Raw genomic sequence first — 24,577 nt, 5'->3', positions numbered from 1 at the left:
AAGGCTTATTTAAGGTGAGGTGAGGAAGGCATTTTTTTAAATAACCAGGCATCCTCTACTGACGGGATGAGGTCAATATCCTTTCAGGATACCCGGGCCAGGTCAATTAGAAAGGCCTGCTCGCTGAAGTGTTTCAGGGAGCGTTTGACAGTGATGAGTGGAGGTCACCTGACCACTGACCCATTACGGATGCAGGCAATGAGGCAGTGACTTCTGAGATCTTGGTTGAAAACAGCAGAGGTGTATTTATAGGGCAAGTTGGTTAGGATGAGGGTGCCCGTATGAGGGTGCCCGTGTTTACGGCTTTGGGGTGGTACCTGGTAGGTTCATTGATCATTTGTGTGAGATTGAGGGCATCAATCTTAGATTGTAGGATGGCTGGGGTGTTAAGCATGTTCCAGTTTAGGTCACCTAGCAGCACGAGCTCTGAAGATAGATGGGGGGCAATCAGTTCAAATATGGTGTCCAGAGTACAGCTGGGGGCAGAGGGTGGTCTATAGCAGGCGACAACGGTGAGAGACAATGGTGGATTTTTAAAAGTAGAAGTTCAAATAGTTTGGGTACAGACCTGGAAAGTAGGACAGAACTCTGCAGGCTATCTCTGCAGTAGATTGCAACACCGCCCCCTTTGGCCGTTCTAGCTTGTCTGAAAATGTTGTAGTTAGGGATGGAGATTTCAGAGTTTTTGGTGGTCTTCCTAAGCCAGGATTCAGACACGGCTAGGACATCCGGGTTGACAGAGTGTGCTAAAGCAGTGAATAAAACAAACTTAGGGAGGAGGCTTATAATGTTAACATGCATGAAACCAAGGCTATTACGGTTACAGAAGTCATCAAAAGAGAGCGCCTGGGGAATAGGAGTGGAGCTAGGCACTGCAGGGCCTGTATTCACCTCTACATCACCAGAGGAACAGAGGAGGAGTAGGATAAGGGTACGGCTAAAAGCTATGAGAATTGGTTGTCTAGGACGTCCAGAACAGAGAGTAAAAGGAGGTTTCTGGGGGCGCTAAAATAGCATCAAGGTATAATGTTCAGACAAAGTTATGGTAGGATGTGAATACAGTGGAGGTAAACCTAGGTATTGAGTGATGATGAGAGAGATATTATCTCTAGAAACATCATTGAAACCAGGTGATGTCATCACATGTGTGGGTGGTGGAACTGAAAGGTTGGATAAGGTATAATGAGCAGGGCTAGAGGCTCTACAGTGAAATAAGTCAATAAACACTAACCAGAACAGCAATGGACAAGGCATATTGACATTAAGGAGAGGCATGCTTAGTCGAGTGTTCATAAGGGTCCAGTGAGTAGTGAGGTTGGTTGTGGTCACGGCGATTCAGACAGCTAGCCGGGCCATCGGTAGCAAGCTGGCAGAGGATGAAGGTTTGTTTTTAGCCACCTCGTGCGTTTCCGTCGTTAGATTAGTGGGGTTCCATGTGGTAGAGGGGATCAATCCAATTGGCAAAATAGATATAGTTATAGTGACCCAAGAAAATTCTGATAGCAGCCGATAAGACAGCTAACGATTAGCGGGCCGCAGATGGGCGTTCAGGTAACGTCGCGACGGAGGGGCCAGTTGGATAACTCCCTCGGGGAGATAACGTTGCAGTGTGGGGCTCCAGTGGGGCTCCGCATCGGTAGTAAAACGGGTCCGGATAGGTGATTGTAGCCCAGGAGTGGCTAATGGAACTCTTCAGCTGGCTAGCTCCGGAATAATTTATGTTTGCTCCGGGACCGACGTAAGCCTATAGTCACTCGAATAGCAGCTAGCTAGCTGCAAGATCCAGTTGTAAATGTCCAGAGCTTGCGGTAGAAATCTGGGGATATGGAGAGAAAATAGGTCCTGTATGCTCTGGTCTGAGTCACGTTGTACAAAACTGGCGATAGCTTTTCGAGCTAAAGGATAGCTGATGACCACCAACAGTGGTTAGCTGAATACTAACGTTAGCCAGTAAACTGGCTAGCTTCTGGCTAACTTCTATTGTGGATTTCAGAATTGAGGTGAATAATACTTTTTTTAAATTGGTGAGGTGGGTTGAAGGAGAGTGTTTTGAAGTTGAGATGGGTTTTTTTAATTATAAAAAAGATATGCGACGAAAAGATGTAAATATATATATACACGGGACACGACAAGACGAGGACAAAGGACGTCTGACTGCTATGCCATCTTGGGGGGGGGGAAAGACTAACGTTACTGTATGATTGTAGCGGGTTTACTAACGCATTAGTTCTATTAGCTATGTTGACTAGGACGTTACTTTAGCTAATATGGAGACAACGATGTAGGCTGTGTGTAGCGGTTGATATGATGTGGTTTGGTTTGTTCAGGTTTTTTCAACTGGTCACACAGCTGATGTGTTGTTCATTGAAGTCCACAAAAGAAGGTAAAAGGTGAGAGGAGGAGAGTGCATAGAGGCTAGAATGAATACAATGTGACTGCTAGGTATGAAAGTGAACTGTGTTTATGCGTGATCTGGGGTGTATTCATTCTGCCGACTCTGCTGAAAAACGTTTCTTCAACGAAAGCAAACAAAACAGGTATAAAAATAGCAGAATTTGTCCAATAGAAATGCTTGTTTGCAACTGTTGGACTAATGATTACACCCTAGATAAGCTAGATGCAGGCAAGAATGTGCAAGGTGGTATTGAATGTGTCAATGTATGTCCATGTGCCACTCACTGTCTGTCATCTCAAAATTTTCTCTAGAACCTGTGTACACCTACATTGTAAACTTTTATTTATAGGCTGTAGCACCTCATGATGGTTATAGGGAAAATTAGAGTATCTTGTAGTAGCCTAAACCTATCAGAAAAATTATCATCATGAGCGGCACTGACTGAGATATTATTTATTTTTTTGACCAGAGGAAAGAGTGCCTCCTTTTCGCCCTCCGACACCACTTCCAGCAGCATCTGGTCCCATCCAGGGATCAACCAGGAGCAATCCTGCTTAGCTTCAGAGGTAAGCAAGCAGTGGGATGCAGGGTAATATGTTGCTGGTTTAAAGTTGAAGATTAATGACAAAACATTTATAACATACATATTGACATAGTTAAATAAATAAAAGTGTATAAAACAAATTAGAAAGGATATTTCATGCTGAAACCTTCAAATTAAACATCAATGGTATTCACTAAGTTGATGGTTTATACACTGAACAAAAATATCAACGCAACAAGTAAAGTGTTTGTTTCATGAACTGAAATAAAAGATCCCAGAAATGTTCCATGCACACAAAAAGCTTATTTATTTCAAATGTGGTGCAAAAATGTGTTTACATCCCTGTAGCAAGCATTTCTCATTTGCCAAGACAATCCATCCACCTGACAGGTGTGGCATATCAAGAAGCTGATTAAACAGCATGATCATTACACAGGTGCACCTTGTGCTAGGGACAATAAAAAGCCGCTTTAAAATGTGCAGTTTTGTCACACAACACAATGCCACAGATGTCTCAAGTTGAGGGAGAGTACAATTGACATGCTGACTGCAGGAATGTCCACCACAGCTGTTGCGAGAGAATTGAATGTTCATTTCTCTAGTATGTCGTTTTTGAGAATTTGGCAGTACGTCCAACCGGCCTCACAACCGCAGCCCCACCACGTGTATGGCCTCATGTCAGCGAGCGGTTTGCTGATGTTAACGTTGTGAAAAGAATGCCCCATGGTGGCGGTGGGGTTATGGTATGGGCAGGCATAAGCTACGGACAACAAACACAATTACATTTTATTGATGGTAATTTGAATGCACAGAGATACCGTGACGATATCACCTCGTTTCAGCATGATAATGCACAGCCCCAAGTTGCAAGGATTTGTACACAATTCCTGGAAGCTGAATATGTCCCAGTTCTTCCATGGCATGTATACTCAGACATATCACCCATTGAACATGTTTGAAATGCTTTCGATCTAAACTCAGCAAAAAAAGAAACATCCCTTTTTCAGGACCCTGTCTTTAAAAGATCATTCGTAAAAATCCAAATAACTTCACAGATCTTCATTGTAAAGGGTTTAAACACTGTTTCTCATGCTTGTTCAATGAACCATAAACAATTAATGAACATACACCTGTGGAACGGACATTAAGACACTAACAGCTTACAGACGGTAGGCAATTAAGGTCACAGTTATGAAAACTTAGGACACTAAAGAGGCCTTTCTACTGACTCTGAAAAACACCAAAAGAAAGATGCCCAGGGTCCCTGCTCATCTGTGTGAACGTGCCTTAGGCATGCTGCAAGGAGGCATGAGGACTGCAGATGTGGCATAAATTGCAATGTCCGTACTTGAGACACCTAAGACAATGCTACATGGAGACAGGACGGACAGCTGATCGTCCTCGCAGTGGGAGACCACGTGTAACAACACCTGCACAGCATCGGTACATCTGAACATCACATCTGCAGGACAGGTACAGGATGGCAACAACAACAACTGCCCGAGTTACACCAGGAACGCAGAATCCCTCCATCAGTGCTCAGACAGTCCGCAATAGTCTGAGAGAGGCTGGACTGAGGGCTTGTAGGCCTGTTGTAAGGCAGGTCCTAACCAGACATCACTGGCAACAATGTCGCGGTTTTGTCTCACCAGGGGTGATGGTCGGATTTGCGTTTATCATCGAAGGAATGAGCATTACACCGAGGCCTGTGCTCTGGAGCGGGATCGATTTGGAGGTGGAGGTCTGGGGCGGTGTGTCACAGCATCATCGGACTGAGCTTGTTGTCATTGCAGGTAATCTCAACGCTGGGTGTTACAGGGAAGACATCCTCCTCCCTCATGTGGTACCCTTCCTGCAGGCTCATACTGACATGACCCTCCAGCATGACAATGCCACCAGCCATACTGTAATCCAAGATGGCGTAGCAGTCAGACGTCTTGTCGTGTCGTGTCCCTTGTATATATCGTTTTTTTAACATATTTTTCTTTGCATATCTTTTAAAACATTTTGATAAACCTCAAATTCTAAATACTCTCCTGCCACCCGCCTCACCCAATGTAGCGCGGATCTGCTTTTTTTTCTAAAGTATTTATATTTACTTCGGATCCGGAACCCCTCAACTGAAGCTAGCCAGCTAACTACTAGCTATCAGTCAGGAAACCATTGCTAGCGGTCTTCAGCTAACCGGTCATCAGCTAACCTTTAGCTCGGAAAGCTCTCGCCAGTTCGAACAACGCGACTCTAACCAGAGCATAACGGACCTATTTTTTTATCCCCGGATTCCCACCGGATTCCCACCGCAAACGGAACATTTTCAGCTGGATCTTCACAACTAGCGAACTAGCTAACCGCAACCCCGGATGATTACACCTGGCTAGCGTTTCCACCCACTTAGCTTGAAGCTAGCCCGGCCAGAGCTCCTGTGCTACCACCGAAGCATACTCCTGGGCTACAATATCCGGACCCACGACCGGTCTATCGATGTCACCGCATCAAGAGGCATAAACAGACTCACCCCATCGCGACGTCCCCCAAAGGCTAACTTTCTAGCCCTTGCTATCTCCTTGCTTGCTAATTTGGCCTGCTAACTGCTAGCTTGTTTAGCCCCGGTCTGCTAACTGCTACCTTGTTTAGCCCGGCCTACTAACTGTTAGCACAGGCCTGCTAACCGTCTGAATCGCCGCGTCCCAACCACTCACTGGACCCATATTTACTTTCAATCTCTTTTCGATTTTTTATTCGTTTATACCTTCCGGTAACCTGCCTCACCCAATATGATACGGAATCGCTATTATTTAAAAAATTTTGAACACACTCAAGAACCTCCAGAAGCTAACCAGCTAACTAGATACAAGCTATTTAGTCATTGTTAGCCACTGCTAGCGGCTTTTACCTTTTACCTTCTGCACAGCCAGACAGTTTTTTTAACCTGTATAATACTCGCCAGTCTAGCTTCCCTGCCCCATCCACCGCTGCCCCCTGGACACTGATCACTTGGCTACATAGCTGATGCATGTTGGACTGTCCATTAATCACGGTACTCCATTCTGCTTGTTTATGTTTATCTGTCGGCCCCAGCCGCACTCAGGCTCTGTGTGTAGTTAATCCGACCCTCCCTGCCTAGTCAACGCCATTTTACCTGCTGTTGTTGTGCTAGCTGATTAGCTGTTGTTGTCTCACCTACTGTTTTAGCTACTGTTTTAGCTAGCTCTCCCAATTCAACACCTGTGATTACTGTATGCCTTGCTGTATGTCTCTCTCAAATGTCAATATGCCTTGTATACTGTTGTTCAGGTTAGTTATCATTGTTTTAGTTTACAATGGAGCCCCTAGTTCCACTCTTCACACCCCGATACCTCCTTTGTCCCACCTCCCACACATGCGGTGACCTCACCCATTACAACCAGCATGTCCAGAGATAAAACCTCTCTCATCATCACCTAGTACCATACCCCTGTCTGCGCATTATGCCCTGAATATATTCTACCATGCCCAGAAATCTGCTCCTTTTATTCTCTGTCCCCAACGCTCTAGGCGACCAGTTTTGATAGCCTTTAGCCGCACCCTCATACTACTCCTCCTCTGTTCCGCGGGTGATGTGGAGGTAAACCCAGGCCCTGCATGTCCCCAGGCACCCTCATTTGTTGACTTCTGTGATCGAAAAAGCCTTGGTTTCATGGATGTCAACATCAGAAGCCTCCTCCCTAAGTTTGTTTTACTCACTGCTTTAGCACACTCTGCTAACCCTGATGTCCTTGCCGTGTCTGAATCCTGGCTCAGGAAGGCCACCAAAAATTCTGAGATTTCCATACCCAACTATAACATTTTCCGTCAAGATAGAACTGCCAAAGGGGGAGGAGTTGCAGTCTACTGCAGAGATAGCCTCCAAAGTAATGTCATACTTTCCAGGTCCATACCCAAACAGTTCGAACTACTAATTTTGAAAATGACTCTCTCCAGAAATAAGTCTCTCGCTGTTGCCGCCTGCTACCGACCCCCCTCAGCTCCCAGCTGTGCCCTGGACACCATTTGTGAATTGATCGCCCCCTAGCTTCAGAGTTTGTTCTGTTAGGTGACCTAAACTGGGATATGCTTAACACCCCGGCAGTCCTACAATCTAAGCTAGATGCCCTCAATCTCACACAAATCATCAAGGAACCCACCAGGTACAACCCTAAATCTGTAAACAAGGGCACCCTCATAGACGTCATCCTGACCAACTGGCCCTCCAAATACACCTCCGCTGTCTTCAACCAGGATCTCAGCGATCACTGCCTCATTGCCTGTATCCGCTACGGAGCCGCAGTCAAACGACCACCCCTCATCACTGTCAAACGCTCCCTAAAACACTTCTGTGAGCAGGCCTTTCTAATCGACCTGGCCCGGGTATCCTGGAAGGACATTGACCTCATCCCGTCAGTTGAGGATGCCTGGTCATTCTTTAAAAGTAACTTCCTCACCATTTTAGATAAGCATCCTCCGTTCAAAAAATGCAGAACTAAGAACAGATATAGCCCTTGGTTCACTCCAGACCTGACTGCCCTCGACCAGCACAAAAACATCCTGTGGCGGACTGCAATAGCATCGAATAGTCCCCGCTATATGCACCTGTTCAGGGATGTCAGGAACCAATACACGCAGTCAGTCAGGAAAGCTAAGGCCAGCTTCTTCAGGCAGAAATTTGCATCCTGTAGCTCCAACTCCGAAAAGTTCTGGGACACTGTGAAGTCCATGGAGAACAAGAGCACCTTCTCCCAGCTGCTCACTGCACTGAGGCTAGGTAACACGGTCACCACCGATAAATCCATGATTATCGAAAACTTCAACAAGCATTTCTCAACGGCTGGCCATGCCTTCCGCCTGGCTACTCCAACCTCGGCCAACAGCTCCGCCCCCCCCCCCCCCGCAGCTACTCGCCCAAGCATCTCCAGGTTCTCCTTTACCCAAATCCAGAGAGCAGCTGTTCTGAAAGAGCTGCAAAACCTGGACCCGTACAAATCAGCTAGGCTTGACAATCTGGACCCTCTATTTCTGAAACTATCCGCCACCATTGTCGCAACCCCTATTACCAGCCTGTTCAACCTCTCTTTCATATCGTCTGAGATCCCCAAGGATTGGAAAGCTGCCGCAGTCATCCCCCTCTTCAAAGGGGGAGACACCCTGGACACAAACTGCTACAGACCTATATCCATCCTGCCCTGCCTATCTAAGGTCTTCGAAAGCCAAGTCAACAAACAGATCACTGACCATCTCGAATCCCACCGTACCTTCTCCGCTGTGCAATCTGGTTTCCGAGCCGGTCATGGGTGCACCTCAGCCACGCTCAAGGTACTAAACTATATCATAACCGCCATCGATAAAAGACAGTACTGTGCAGCAGTCTTCATCGACCTTGCCAAGGCTTTCGACTCTGTCAATCACCATATTCTTATCGTCAGACTCAGTAGCCTCGGTTTTTCAGATGACTGCCTTGCCTGGTTCACCAACTACTTTGCAGACAGAGTTCAGTGTGTCAAATCGGAGGGCATGCTGTCCGGTCCTCTGGCAGTCTCTATGGGGGTGCCACAGGGTTCAATCCTCGGGCCGGCTCTTTTCTCTGTATATATCAATGATGTTGCTCTTGCTGCGGGTGATTCCCTGATCCACCTCTACGCAGACGACACCATTCTATATACTTCCGGCCCATCCTTGGACACTGTGCTATCTAACCTCCAAACGAGCTTCAATGCCATACAACACTCCTTCCGTGGCCTCCAACAGCTCTTAAACGCTAGGAAAACCAAATGCATGCTTTTCAACCGTTCGCTGCCTGCACCCGCACGCCTGACCAGCATCACCACCCTGGATGGTTCCGACCTTGAATATGTGGACATCTGTAAGTACCTAGGTGTCTGGCTAGACTCTAAACTCTCCTTCCAGACTCATATCAAACATCTCCAATCGAAAACCAAATCTAGAATCGGCTTTCTATTCCGCAACAAAGCCTTCTTCACTCACGCCGCCAAACTTACCCTAGTAAAACTGACTATCCTACCGATCCTCGACTTCGGCGATGTCATCTACAAAATTGCTTCCAACACTCTACTCAGCAAACTGGATGCAGTTTATCACAGTGCCATCCGTTTTGTCACTAAAGCACCTTATACCACCCACCACTGCGACCTGTATGCTCTAGTTGGCTGGCCCTCGCTACATATTGTCGCCAGACCCACTGGCTCCAGGTCATCTACAAGTCCATGCTAGGTAAAGCTCCGCCTTATCTCAGTTCACTGGTCACGATGGCAACACCCACCCGTAGCACGCGCTCTAGCAGGTGTATCTCACTGATCATCCCTAAAGCCAACACCTCATTTGGCCGCCTTTCGTTCCAGTTCTCTGCTGCCTGTGACTGGAACGAATTGCAAAAATCGCTGAAGTTGGAGACTTTTATCTCCCTCACCAACTTCAAACATCTGCTATCTGAGCAGCTAACCGATCGCTGCAGCTGTACATAGTCTATCAGTAAATAGCCCACCCATTTTTACCTACCTCATCCCCATACTGTTTTTATTTATTTACTTTTCTGCTCTTTTGCACACCAATATCTCTACCTGTACATGACCATCTGATCATTTATCACTCCAGTGTTAATCTGCAAAATTGTAATTATTCGCCTACCTCCTCATGCCTTTTGCACACAATGTATATAGACTCCCCTTTTTTTCTACTGTGTTATTGACTTGTTAATTGTTTACTCCATGTGTAACTCTGTGTTGTCTGTTCACACTGCTATGCTTTATCTTGGCCAGGTCGCAGTTGCAAATGAGAACTTGTTCTCAACTAGCCTACCTGGTTAAATAAAGGTGAAATAAAAATTTAAAAAATTCTGTGCGTGATTTCCTGCAAGACAGGAATGTCAGTGTTTTGCCATGGTCAGTCAAGAGCCTGGATCTCAATCCCATTAAGCACATCTGGGACCTGTTGGATCGGAGAGTGAGGGCTAGTGCCATTCCACCCAGAAATGTCTGGGAACTTGCAGGTGTCTTGGTGGAAGAATGGGGTAACATCTCACAGCAAGAACTGGCAAATCTGGTGCAGTCCATGAGGCGGAGATGCACTGCAGTAATTAATGCTGCTGGTGGTCACACCAGATACAGACTGTTACTTTTGATTTTGACCCCCCCTTTGTTCAGGGACACACTATTCCATTTACGTTAGTCACATGTCTGTGGGACTTGTTCAGTTTATGTCTCAGTTGTTGAATCTTGTTATGTTCATACAAATATTTACACATGTTAAGTTTGCTGAAAATAAACGCAGTTGACAGTGAGTGGACGTTTCTTTTTCTGCATGTTTCAGTTCCCGCCAATATCCAGCAATTTCGCACAGCCATAAAAGAGGTGTGGGACAACATTCCACAAGCCACAATCAACAGCCTGATCAACTCTATGTGATAGGAAATGTGTCACGCTGCATGAGGCAAATGGTGGTCACATACCAGACACTGACTGGTGTTCTGAACCACGCCCCTACCTTTTTTAAAGATATATGTGACCAACAGATGCATATCTGTATTCCCAGTAATGTGAAATCCATAGATTAGGGCCTAATGAATTTATTTAAATTGACTGATTTCCTTATATGAACTCAGTAACATTCAGTAACATCTTTGAAATCATTGCATGTTGCGTTTATATTTTTGTTCAGTATATTTAGGATAATGATTTACAGCATTGTCATTCTACTTATTTTTATCATCTTATTTAATTATTTCATATATTTTACATGTGATAAGGCCACACAGAGGGCTAAATTACAAACACCTGTGATAATCTGAAGTATCCAAAAGAGCCACTTGATGTCTTGTGATAAATAAGATAAAAGCTTTGAAAGAATTGAACATTTTGGTCGTTTTCAGTAATATACCCTCCCTTTGCAACCCTAGTCCTGGGAAAGTTTGTTTGTGATGACACTGCTGAAGCTAAATGCTATCAGAATGAAACCACTTTTGAGTAGCCTACATTTACATTTGTGAACATATGTAACATATGTAAACGTACCTTCACCGATGAAGCAGGTTTCAAACATAGCTTTTGGTAATTTCTGCCTTAGATCTGACATTTTAATGGCTCCGTCAACTGCCATTACTGTTGGACTGAAATCAAACAAAATTACTTTCTCAAGTTATGTTACCACATGAAAACAGGGAGTTAAACTTATTTTTTGTTTTGTTGCCTACTGTCTTGCTATGGCGTGCCCTACTAGACACGACCCACATCAAGTAAATTGGAGAGATATTTATAGGATACTGTATTTATAAGTCATAGCATAGGGAGAGAGAGTGCACCTTCACACTAGGGTTGCATTGAACTTACAGTTTAGCTGGAATCAGGGGTCCAGTGCTAGACTTCAGACCCACATGGTAGACCTGGGAGCTGATTTGGAGCTGACCCCTCCAGGGGTAGTAGTGAAACACTGTAATAATATTTACATTTTAGCAGACAATGTTATCCAGAGCAACTTAATGCATTCAGTCAAAGCAGGAATGCACTGTACTGTAGTAGTAATGATATGCCATTGAACGGTACCATAACATTATCCAAAATGACCTTTGTAACAGTTTGATTCATTACTCACCTGTTTTTTCTTCCTCACTGCAAAAGAGAAGAAAAAAACAAATCAATAATTTTGTAAGTTTTAGAAGATGTTCCTTTTCATCAAATATTTTCTATGAATCTGGAAAAATGAAAAACCCATGAGAGAGAGGGAAATGTACCTCTTCTCTTCGTCCTCTGCTGCAGGTGTCTTGGTATCCCAATAGGAAAAAGCCACTATAGCGAATGGGCAGGCATGGCTAGGAGGCTGGACTGTCGAGTCAGCCCCTCCACGAGGCAGCTCATACATGTAGTACTGCAAAGACCAACACAAATATCTTCAGCTTTGCTATTGTATTGTATTTATCACTACTGTATCTACAGGTCTATTTAATCAACTTTTCTAAATGCCTGGAGCAAAAACACGAATAAATTATAACTTTTTTCATTAGAGGTAGCTTACTAAATTCATTTCTGTTTTATTGCTTTGACACACAGAGTGCACATTTGACAATTGAAGGCAACAGAACCCGAAACCCAGCAGGCCAGGCTGGTTGAAATGACGTCATTACAACTGTTTTTTCCTACTGGAAAAGTACACAGTGTGACATGGATGGATGAACGTTAGATGGATGGAGGAATCTCACCTGTGTTCTCTCAAAGGCCAGGAAGGAGCTGGTGTTGGCTGACACAGCACTGAGCTGCTCTGATACATGACAGTCAAACCCATTAGAGGGAGGGGTGTAGTTTACTGTGTAGTTCTCTGTCACATCTCTCACTCTGCCCTGTAAAACAACACAAAAAGAGAGAGAATTGAATGACAAGCCCTTTCAACAAACAAATCAATCAAATGTATTTACAAAGCCCTTTTTACATCTGCAGTTGTCACAAAGAGCTTTGCAGTAACTCAACCTAAAACCCAAAGAGCAAGCAGAAGCACGGGGGCAAGGAAAAAACTCCTTAGAAGGAAAAACCTAGAGGAACATTCAACAGTGAAGTTACACATAGCAACGCCTCTGTGGCTCGGAACTATGTAAATACCTTGGTGAGTCTGATGATGGCGATGTATCCAGACTTCCCGTGGTACCAGCGGTTTAGGTCCAGGCAGTCAGAGTACTTGGACACGTACACACCTGAGTTAACAAGAAAATTCACATCATTGACAAGTCTGTTCCCACAGCAAGAACATGGGGCAGTGAGTGTGCCAGCATCCTCCTCTCTGATAAAACAAAACAACCATATTCAGTGCAGAATAAGGCGTGAGGATCTTGAAAGATGTTAGCTGAACTAAATATTTGTAATACAAGGAATACAAATATATGTAGGTTTAATTACATTGAAATATTTAATTTGAGAAGTGGAAATATAGATACTATAAAAAATGTTATTGAATAAACGCATCACACAGTCAATGGGTTTTGGTTTATTTCTAAGTGTGAATATGTTATTTGTGCTCATTTTCCCAATGGCCAATCATGACAGCCCAGGGAACCAAAGCCACACCCTAAAATATGTTTTTTTTATACACCTGATCTGACATTAAAGTCAAGGACATGGGAGCCATGTTGTAAAACGCCCCTAGTATCACAGTACCAAGGCACACCCAGTCAAGCCTTACCCAAAACAATTAGCAATATCCTCCAGTGACTATGTTCCAAAGCCTTTCAGCGAGTTGCCCGGAGACATGTCAAAGATATTTTCAATGCGTGGGAAAACTTTCTATACTTTGGTGCCAACAGCCTGTGTTCCCTTTCTAAAACAATGAAGTGAGGACTTTGGAAGAGGCTGTGAAACTCCACACTGGTTTTCAGGTTAACTGGGACGGCAGGTAGCCTAGTGGTTAGAGCATAGAGCATTGAGCTAGTAACCATAAAGTTTGCTAGATCAAATCCCTGAGCTGAGCTGACAAGGTAAAAATTGGTTGTTCTTGTGTTGGCCCCCTAAGCTAATGCTCAGGCTTTTTCTCAGTAGGCTAACACAGTCCTGCAGCACACAGGTACATGCTATGAATATGTGGTTAGATATTTTCCTTAGTGTGAGCAGAGAAGGCTGTGCCATGTCAATTTCTCTATAGTGAAGGGAGGAGGTTCACAAGGGGAGAAAAAGGAAAAACTAGATTAAGCACAATCAAGCAGTGAGTGACGAAACCATACAGGAATGAAAAGGGCTGACAAAAGACCTATTGTACTAGTACTGAAAAAAATAGGCTTCAACTCGTTTTGTAAAAAGCTTCCTAAGATCTCTAAACAGTTGTCTCTAGTTATTTTTATTTTTTTTACATGGCGATGTCGTACACATTTAGAATTGTTAACTTTTGAAAGTGCAAAACAACACACTACACAAGGACTCCGACCACTGTTTCCTTCCTCCGTAACTACGGCAGTTATCTCAATCTGGTCCTAGTAGATATACAACGAGCAGACTTTGTCCTAACATAGATAATCTTACATCACCCTCCCCCTTTTCGAACTGCTAGGGACTGCCTCCGCACCTTGAATTCTATTCAGGAATGCATTTATGAAACTCCAAACAAAGTTAGATATGTACTGTATGTTTGAAGATAAACTCTCATAACATTACTAACATTCTGCTGGTAAAAGTAGAATCATTCCAATGAGTTAAAATCATATCTAATTTCTACATTTTTTTCAGTATGCCTAAGTATAGACTAACGCTACTCCCTGCCTCAGAAGACATTACTAGAGTTAAGTTTCACTGGTCTCTCCCCTCTTTTCCACTCTACTTCCACTTTCTCTTTCCAATCAAAGCATTCATATCATATGTCTGTAAAACACAGTTTCACTTTCCAAAGCAGAGGGAGCAAACATGCACTGAAAAGTCCACCAGCAGCTTGGTAAGAAAACTGCTTTCAATCTCATTACTTATGTTATGAAGTGTATTTAGCCATATACTGCACACTCACGGATAGCATAGTATAGATTATGGTCACAACTTAGACAATTGCATGTCATTTAGTGTGCGAGCAAGTTGCCTCTCTATAGGCCTAGCTAGCCAAACAGAGCATGTCCATTATACAAGCTTAGAACTGTTCCTTTGTTTAGTTGAGGCCTTGTGGCTGACAGCATGAACAGTTTTCATTAATAGTCAAATTACACATTTTTCTCTTATCCCCTTAAAACAGGTTGTTGTTGACCTAGTGTATTTAACTTCCGTGCTGCAAACCATTTAGTCATTTCCACTTGGTACTTTGCCAACACAAAGCCAGGAAATGGGTTTGGGTTTAGCGTCTTGTCTGCCCATTGGGCACAAACTGGTTGAATCAACGTTCTTTCAACATAATTTGTCAACGTATTGTGACGTGGAAACTACATGGAAAATACATCGGATGAAAAAAATCACAAAGTAAATTGTTGTTTTGTGGGTGACATTTCAAACACAGGATTACGTGATCATGGTTTTAAAAAACAAAACATATACACACCTGTTGAAATAACGTCAGATATCCAACGTTATATCCACTATCATAAAAAAAACACTAGGATGAGCAGCACCTCCTACTGGAGAATCAATCAATCTACAGTTATCCATTTAGTCTCCCATCCAAGGTTTTAATGATGCCCAGCACTGCTTAGCTTTGATATTTGTTACTGACTACTACCAATATGCTATCATGAGAATTGTTATTGAGATCTCTTAATAACTATATAGATTCACTGTTGTTATCAAAGTCATTCCAAAACATAGGTTTAACAGAGCAAATTAAATGTACCCATACTTTATAAGTCATATAGCCTAGTGGTTAGAGTGTTGGATTAGTAACCGAAAGGATGCAAGATTGAATCCCCGAGCTGACAAGGTAAAAAACAAGGCAGTTCAGGGGCAGAACTGTTCCTAGGCCGGTATTGAAAATAAGAATTTGTTAACTGACTAGCCTAGTAAAATAAAAAATATCATCAACAATACTATTTAGGCCTATATAGCATTTGCGAAATCATCAACATCTATTGTTTTAAAGGCCCCCGCCAGAGGGCAATGCCTCCCCTGTAATCAATGTAATTCCTGTCCCAGAGCGTAAATTCTCATTTAGGTTCCACCTCTGAAGAATGACAAAGGCTGCTAATACATATTCGTGAATTAGGGGTGGGAACGTTGTTTGTGATTTCCACGTGGAGCGGAAAAATAACAACAAGTAGAGGCACAGACAGCGGTCAGCGTAGCTAGCTAGAATGCTATCCTTATCTAGCTAGCTAATATTATCTGGTTGTTGCTGTTGTTGTTTTTTACTATACCCTATTTAAAAGATTAGCCAGCTGGCTAGGCTATGGCTGGTTCTGGATTTGTCATAACAAGCATTTAGGGAAAGCTTTGCCACAGATGGATAGGGGAAGCCAGTATCTCTGAATTTGCCATGTATTGTTATTTCCAAAGTTTTGTCATCTTCTATAACTTGCATCCCACGAATCCGCCATAGAAATACAAAGAATAAGATTAATCTCCGGTATCATCGATTGCCAAACAATTGAACGGTTTCGACCAGTTTAGTTTTTCTACATTGAAATGGACATGGTGCAACATTTGGTATGCTACTGGCAGGCTATTCATCTGCAGTACAGCAAAGTCAAGTCAGGCCATGCTCATGCCATGGTTCACAAAGCTAGAAGAAGTGAAATGATAGACTACAATGACCTTGCTCATGATGCACACCACAAATGATACACTACATCCCCAAAAGTATGTGGACGCCTGCTGGTCGAACATATGATTCCAAAATCAGAATGGAGTTGGTCCCCCTTTTGCTGCCACAACAGCCCCCACTCTTCTGGGAAGGCTTTGCTGAGGAGACTTGCTTCCATTCAGCCACAAGAGCATCATTGAGGTCAGGCACTGATGTTGTGCGATTATGCCTGGCTTGCAGTCGGCGTTCCAATTCATCCCAAAGGTGTTCGATGCGGTTGAGGTCAGGGCTGTGCAGGCCAGTCAAGTTCTTTCACACTGATCTCGACAAACCATTTCTGTATGGACCTCACTTGTGCACGGGGGTATTGTAACAAACTGTTGCCATAAAATTGGAAGAACAGAAGAGTCTAGAATGCCATTGTATGCTGTAGCGTTAAGATTTCCCTTCACTGGAACTAAGGGGCCTAGCCCGAACAATAAAAAACATCTCCAGACCATTATTCCTCCTCCACCAAACTTTACAGTTGGCATTATGCATTGGGGCAGGTAGTGTTCTACTGGCATTCGCCAAACCCAGATTCATCTGTCGGACTGCCAAATGGTGAAGCGTGATTCATTACTCCAGACAATGCATTTCCAATGCTCGAGATTCCAATGGCAGCAAGCTCTACAACACTGCAGCCGACGCTTGACATCGCACATGGTGATCTTAGGCTTGTGTGAGGCTGAAGATTCATTTCATGAAGCTCCTGATGAACAGTTCTTGTGCTGATGTTGCTTCCAGAGGCAGTTTGGAACTCGGTAGTGAGTGTTGCAACCGAGGACAGAAGATTTTAACGTGCTATGGGCTTCAGCACTCGGCGGTCCCGTTCTGTGAGCTTGTGTGGCCTACCACTTCGCGGCTGAGCCATTGTTGCTCCTAGACATTGCCACTTCACAATAACAGCACTTACAGTTGACCGGGGCAGCTCTAGCAGGGCTTGTTGGAAAGGTGGCATCCTATGACAGTGCCACGTTGAAAGTCACTGAGCTCTTCAGTAAGGCCAATCTACTGCAAATGTTTGTCTATGGAGATTGCATGGCGGTGTGCTTGATTTGATACGCCTGTTAGAAACGGTTATGGCTGAAATAGCCAAATCCACTCATTTGAAGGGGTGTCCATATACTTTTGTATATATAGTGTGTATGTAACAACATCCTGAGCGCATTGAACACATCAATACAAATGTGAAAACAACAACAAAATAGACCAACAAGTTTGTGTAATTTTCTTTTGCGGGTACCTTTTCAACATAGGATAGACACCAATCAAAGCAGCATGGTCAAAACCATTCCAAAATACAGTCATATCACACAATATTTAATCATTTATAAAATTGTCTTTTTTTTAATACAGACTAGCTAAATAATAAGTGAAACTTGACAAATTATCTAAAGGATTATGATAATTTGCTGGTAAAAAAGTGGAGCTCAGGCAGCCAAGTGTAGGCTATGGCGAAAAGTTGTTTGGCTCAGTCACGAGGAAGAACTTTGCAGGTGTTTCTGATTAATAAACAATGCCATGCTGATGCGTGGTAACATTCACATAAAACCCAGACCCGAAAAGAAACGTAGACTTAAAATTATTAGCAAGTCATCCCATAAGGGAAACACATGGCATTGACACGGAAAATATCTGAAGTTACAACTTTGGTTTTCCCACTTTAAGCCCAAATATATCATACCTTGACTAAAACGATGACTTATTGACTTAAAGCGTTGTGCAACATCATGTGTAAGCTATGGGCATCATCTTTCAGCTAAAAAAATATGAATTTAAGCTCTTGTGAGCATTTTAATTTAATTTAAAAATAGACAATACATACAGTTGAAGTCGGAAGTTTACATTACACTTAGGTTGGAGTCATTAAAACTCGTTTTTCAACCACTCCACAAATTTCTTGTTAACAAACTATAGTTTTGGCAATTCGGTTAGGATATCTACTTTGTGCATGACACAAGTAATTTTTCCAACAATTGTTTATAGACAGATTATTTCACTTATAATTCACTGTATCACAATTCCAGTGGGTCAGAAGTGTACATACACCAAGTTGACTGTGCCTTTAAACAGCTTGGAAAAATCCAGAAAATGATGTCATGGCTTTATAAGGTTCTGATAGGCTAATTGACATAATTTGAGTCAATTGGAGATGTACCTGTAGATGTATTTCAAGGCCTACCTTCAAACTCAGTGCCTCTTTGCTTGACATCATGGGAAAATCAAAAGAAATCATCCAAGACCTCATAAAAAAAATGGTATACCTCCACAAGTCTGGTTCATTCTTGGGAGCAATTTCCAAATGCCTGAAGGTACCACGTTCATCTGTACAAACAATAGTACGCAAGTATAAACACCATGGAACCACGCAGCCATCATACTGCTCAGGAAGGAGACGCGTTCTGTCTTCTAGAGATTAACATCAATCCCAGAACAACAGCAAAGGAACCTTGTGAAGATGCTGGAGGAAACAGGTACAAAGTATCTATATCCACAGTAAAACGAGTCCTATATCGACAGAACCTGAAAGGCTGCTCAGCAAGGAAGAAGCCACTGCTCCAAAACCGCCATAAAAAAAGCCAGACTACGGTTTGCAACTGCACATGGGGACAAAGATCGTACTTTTTGGAGAAATGTCCTCTGGTCTGATGAAACAAAAATAGAACTGTATGGCCATAATGACCATTGTTCTGTTTGGAGGAAAAAGGGTGAGGCTTGCAAGCCGAAGAACACCATCCCAAACGTGAAGCACGGGGGTGGCAGCATCATGTTGTGGGGGTGCTTTGCTGCAGGAGGGACTGCTGCACTTCACAAAATAGATGGCATCATGAGGTAAAAATTATGTGGATATATTGAGGCAACATCTCAAGATATCAATCAGGAAGTTGAAGCTTGGTTGCAAATGGGTCTTCCAAATGGACAATGACCCCAAGTATACTTCCAAAGTATTGGAGTGGCCATCACAAAGCCCTGACCTCAATCCCATAGAAAATTTGTGGGCAGAACTGAAAAAGTGTGTGTGAGCAAGGAGACCTACAAACCTGACTTAGTTACACCAGCTCTGTCAAGAGGAATGGGCCAAAATTCACCCAACTTATGGTGGGAAGCTTGTGGAAGGCTACCCGAAACATTTGACCCAAGTTAAACAATTTATAGGCAATGCTACCAAATACTATTTGAGCGTATGTAAAATTCCGACCCACTGGGAATGTGATGAAAGAAGTAAAAGATGAAATAAATAATAATAATAATTTACTAGGATTAAATGTCAGGAATTGTGAAAAACTGAGTTTAAATGTATTTGGCTAAGGTGTATGTAGACTTCCAAATTCAACTGTATATAGGCCTAGGGTTGTAAACTTTGGTTAAAATGTAATCTTCAAGTTAATAATTAATATGTTGGATTCACGTCTCCATCTCAACCAAAAATGTAAGTTAAATAATAGGAATAAATCAAATCAAACTTTAAGGGCATTTTAAATAAAACATTTATTTGACTTAGTCCTATTCCTTACCTTTGATTTTTGGTGGAGATGAAGAGGTGATTCCGACATATCAATTATTAATTTATAGACAAACTGGATATTGAATTGTGGTTGGTTGTCAATGCAACCAAATATAATTTGAAGGAGATGTATCTTCTGCTTGGATAGTTCTATTTGTGCCACTGACTTCGTCTGGCTTTAATTCCAGTTTGTCTACAAATAAATAAGTGACATGTTGAATTCACGTCTCCATCTCAACCAAAACTCGAAGTTAAAGAATATGCCTAAATCAAATCAAACTTTAAATGCACTTTTTAAATAGGATTTAGTCCTATTCTTTAACTTAGATTTTTGGTTGTGATGGAGATATGAATCCAACGTATACATGTTTTATTTGTAGACAAACTGGAAATAAAGCCAGACTAAGTCAGTGACACAAAAGATAAATCTCCTTCAAATGTTGATATTTGGTTGCGTTGACAACTAAACACAATTCAATATCACTTTTGCAATACAGTAAATAGCCTAACAACTTTCAAGTTGTCAAATTATATGTTGGATTCACTTCTACAAATAAACCCAAAATAAAAGTTAAAGAATAGGATTTAGCCAGTGGCTCAGATGAAACTATCCAAGCATTAGATAAATATCATTTAAATGTTGATATTTGGTTGTGTTGTTAACCAAACACAATTCAATATTACTTTTGTAATACTGTAAATAGCCAAAAGTTAAGATTGTCTTACAAATATTTATTCAACCTTAATGTAACACATCCATGGCCACATATTGAGGTTACATTTACTATAATGTCATCTTATGTAATCATAGACATTGTGCATGTTCAACATAGCATGCAAAGGACGCAGGTCTGTGAAAATCTTCACAACTGCTATAATAATCTGCGCAGACTCTCAAAAAGCATTGATCACTTGCACTTTTAATATAATCTCAACTGCAATCCAGGTCATTTGCTTGTGCTACTAGATGAAGCACAGTAATAATACATTAAGTTGTTGTATAAATACAAAATGTCTGACATTCTATTCCTATTTAAACGTTGTTGCTTTTAAATGGTTGAAAGCACAGTGATAACACATTTAGATTACATTGTTTTTCCATTGGAATTTGGTTGTACTTTTAAAATGGTTGAAAGCATCGTGATAAAATATTGCGAATTCAGTGGGTGAATAAAGGTTTAAATGACATTGATCAACGTCTCAAACAAATATTACCCAAATTTCCACGTTGAAATTATGTGGTGTGCCCAGTGGATGATATCTCGTTTTCTATGGCGGAGGAGTTATAAAACAACATAGCGGAGCTCATTTACCCTTTGAAGGATCTCCAAGCGTTGAGCATGTACTGTGACCAGGGATTACACCAGTTTCTCCCAGTTTATTTGCCTTTAAAATAGAAAAATAGTGATTAGTAGTGATCAGTAACTTCGCTTGGGATGTTTTGAGGTAGTTTTCTATGACAAGAAATTACAGATATGGGTTTCTCCATACAAAAAGGGAATCAGTGTGTGACTTTCTTTCCTTTTTTATCATAAATATTAATGTAGATATGGTTATAATTGTGTTTAGAGTGATATTACTCTGGTGTTCATTGATATTCTTCCTTATTTATTATTTTCACCTTATTTTTGTCGTCAAACAGTAAGAACCCATAGGACTCCTCCAGTTCTTCCTCTGAGTATCCCATGCCTCTCCTTTCAGTTCGGAAGGCCTCATACTGTCCAACAACAAGAAAGAGGTCATTCTTTATGTCGTATGCGACCAACATCTTGCTAGCAAAAGTCAAGAGATTTTATGTAAACATGTACTTAACAACTGACTGAACAGCACAATAAATACAAAGTATTACACATAGTATGTTCTATCAAATATAACACATTTACTATCATGTAGAAGTACAAGTACGATCATGTATTATCAAGTATTACAAAGATATTATCATGTAATAACTGAACTCTCTGGTCAGAGGGGGGCGGCGCACTGAGGGGTAAGCAGGTGGATTAAAAAGTTACCAGGTCGTCAAATATACTGACCCGCTCTTGCAGGGTGGTATTCTTTATCAAGAAAGCCGAGTTGTATCTGAAAGACTGCTTGGACTCCTCATACATGTACATGTTCTGCAGTGGAGGCAGAATACTGTTGTCGAAGGGCTCAGAACCTGGTAGTACAGGTAACAAAACACCTGGTGGTTGGAACAGGATGAAGATTAAATAGTGACTTTACTGCAGGGTTGTAAATTGTTATGTTTTGTACCAACAGTTGCCATGCATTTGTAACTACCCATGTTGATATATTATATAATTGTTTTGATTATATTCTAGGCTATTCTATACTAGGTGCCTTGCATTGGTAACTACCATATGTATGATAGTATTTTCTATTACATTATATTCTAGGTGTCACACATTTGTAACAAGCATACTGATTCTATTCTGTTTTCAATTCTATTCTAGGTGTCACGCATCTGTAATAACCATATTGATTCTATTCCGTTTTCAATTCTATTCTAGGTGTCATGCATCTGTAATAACCATACTGATTCTATTCCATTTTCAATTATATTCTAGGTGTATCATGCATTTGTAACAACCATATTGATTATATTCCGTCTTCAATTCTATTCTAGATGTCTTGCATTTGTCACAAGCATTTTCATTCTATTTTATATATTCTATTTTGAGTTAGGCGTAAATACCGGTGAGCATGTTGTTAAAAGAACAATATAAAAGTATGTGGACATCCCTTCAAAGGAGTGGATTTGGCTATTTCAGCTAAACCCGTTGCTGACAGGTGTATAAAATCGAGCACACCGCCATGCAATCTCCATAGACAAACATTGGCAGTACATTGGCCTTACTGAAGAGCTCAGTGACTTTCAACGTGGCACCTTCATTGGATGCCACCTTTCCAACAAGTCAGTTCGTAACATTTCTGCCCAGCTAGAGCTGCACCAGTCAAATGTAAGTGCTGTTATAGTGAAGTGGAAACATCTAGGAGTAACAACGGCTCAGCCGCGAAGTGGTAGACCACACGAGCTCACAGAATGGGTCTGGCAATTGCTGAAGCGTGTAGCATATACAGAGTTCCAAACTGCCTCTGGATGCAACGTCAGCACATTAACTGTTCGTCGGGAGCTCCATGAAATGGGTTTCCATGGCCTAGCAGCTGCACACAAGCCTAAGATCACCATGCCCCAGTGCACAAAGCGAGGTCTATACAGAAATGGTTTGTTGAGATCATTGTGGAAGAATTTGACTGGCCTGCACAGAGCCCTGACCTCAACCCCATCGAACTTTGGGATGAATTGGAATGCAGAGTGTGAGCGAGGCCTAATCGCCTAACATCAGTGCCCGACCTCACTAATGCTCTTGTGGCTGAATGGAAGCGAGTCCCCACAGCAATGTTGCAACATCTAGTGGAAAGCCTTCCCAGAAGAGTGGAGGTTGTTATAGCAGCTAAGGGGGTACTAACCCCATATTAATGCCCATGATTTTGGAATGAGATGTTCGACGCGCAGGGTGTCCACATACCTTTGCTCATGTAGTGTATTTATGCCAAAATTAGTGTTTTACCTATGCAACTGCATTATCTGGAGTGCTTACGAATTCTAACGACAGTGAAGTTAGACCAGTAACCTATGCACACGTGACAAAATACTGTAAACACTGTAACACTCATAAATAGACCTAAAACCAATGATGTATGACTACAACCAATTCTCGAAATAGGCAAATGTAAATTATGAATAGCTATCATATAAAAGTGTTATAAGAGTGATAACGAATTATGGTTGACCAAAAACTCTATTCGTCACCTCTTGCGGCACCATTCTCGATTTCCATGGTTGAAAAAAACGTATGAAATCAGTTTGTGCCTTTTTCTCCTCTTGACATTCGCAGACCACCTCCGTCTTCCATTGACATTCCGATACTTTTAATTCGTCTATTCCGAGAAAAATGTAGCCAATCCATATGAATTATTTGGCGAAGTCTTTGTGCCAAAGGCAAGTTTCCACATACGTTGCAACCAGGAAGAAGTACGAAAAAGAAAAAACGTCGCGATTAGAACACACTTCGATATTTTGTGAATTTTTCTGACACTATACTCAGATATGTCACAAATAGCATATATATATATATATATTCACCGAGTAATGCAATATTAACTCAACGTAAAGTAGTGCTTCCAAAAAAGAAACAGAAACTTATGTCACCCCGCATCCATTTTGAGACTGATTTGCTTTCTTGTCTCCACTCCGCTAGTAGACGCAGTTGAGTAGATGATTGAGCTTTTAAACATCAAGCACAAACTGAAAACTGCCCATGAATGGAATACTTTATGTCCATTAAAATATTTTAGGTGTGGCAAACATATGCATTTAGAGCAGACTGTCATTTACAGTAAGGCCTACATTTTATACCGACATTTTACAAATAGGAAAATTAGTTAGAAAAGTTCCACTTCTTCACTGAATATATCTCCTCTATGTGGCGTTATACGTGTCTACACCTCGATTGTAAAACGTAACATTAAATGAACAACTGAAAAGGCAATGCCGCAATAGAGTGATTATTAGAAGACTCGAACTGCTAATGCAACGAGAACCGGACGTGACGAATGCTAATAAGGGGAGGAGAGTGGATGATTGAAAGTGGAAACTTCCGTTCAATCTTTGGAAGGCTGGTTGCATTCCAAACCCTTAAAAGACACACCTTATCCCCTCAGCCCTCAAATGTATTGAACACGTCTGATGACGTCTGACGAGTATACATTTGCAGGGCAAGGGGCGAGGAACATTGACGGTAGTGCCCCTGTATAGCGCACCGTTGCACATGCGCGATGCATGAGTATACATTTGCAGGGCAAGGGGCGAGGAACATTG

The 24,577-nt window shown here is 42.0% G+C and overlaps 1 protein-coding gene across 3 annotated transcripts in view; it reads right to left on the bottom strand.

Moving 5' to 3' along the window:
* The window catches only part of LOC109889668 (uncharacterized), a 45,282-nt gene extending 21,034 nt beyond the window's left edge, over nucleotides 1-24,248 (bottom strand). For 2 of the 3 annotated variants that reach the window (XM_031823192.1, XM_031823193.1), the window contains exons 1-10: nucleotides 23,510-24,248; nucleotides 21,729-21,877; nucleotides 21,317-21,412; nucleotides 21,009-21,081; nucleotides 12,554-12,645; nucleotides 12,160-12,297; nucleotides 11,695-11,828; nucleotides 11,556-11,572; nucleotides 11,294-11,393; nucleotides 10,979-11,073 (exon numbers count right to left, since the gene is read on the bottom strand). In XM_031823192.1, coding sequence (XP_031679052.1) covers nucleotides 10,979-11,073; nucleotides 11,294-11,393; nucleotides 11,556-11,572; nucleotides 11,695-11,828; nucleotides 12,160-12,297; nucleotides 12,554-12,645; nucleotides 21,009-21,081; nucleotides 21,317-21,412; nucleotides 21,729-21,877; nucleotides 23,510-23,537 — 922 coding nt within the window. In that variant the 5' untranslated portion in view covers nucleotides 23,538-24,248. The remainder of the gene's footprint in view (nucleotides 1-10,978; nucleotides 11,074-11,293; nucleotides 11,394-11,555; nucleotides 11,573-11,694; nucleotides 11,829-12,159; nucleotides 12,298-12,553; nucleotides 12,646-21,008; nucleotides 21,082-21,316; nucleotides 21,413-21,728; nucleotides 21,878-23,509) is intronic. The other variant, XM_031823194.1, reaches the window with a different exon arrangement.
* Nucleotides 24,249-24,577: the final 329 nt, after the last annotated feature.

This window comes from Oncorhynchus kisutch, linkage group LG4 (genome assembly GCF_002021735.2).
Source record: "Oncorhynchus kisutch isolate 150728-3 linkage group LG4, Okis_V2, whole genome shotgun sequence".
In the NCBI taxonomy this organism is placed as follows: domain Eukaryota; kingdom Metazoa; phylum Chordata; class Actinopteri; order Salmoniformes; family Salmonidae; genus Oncorhynchus; species Oncorhynchus kisutch.
Note: the sequence above shows the minus strand (reverse complement) of the source record. Positions and strands in the feature narration are given on the sequence as shown.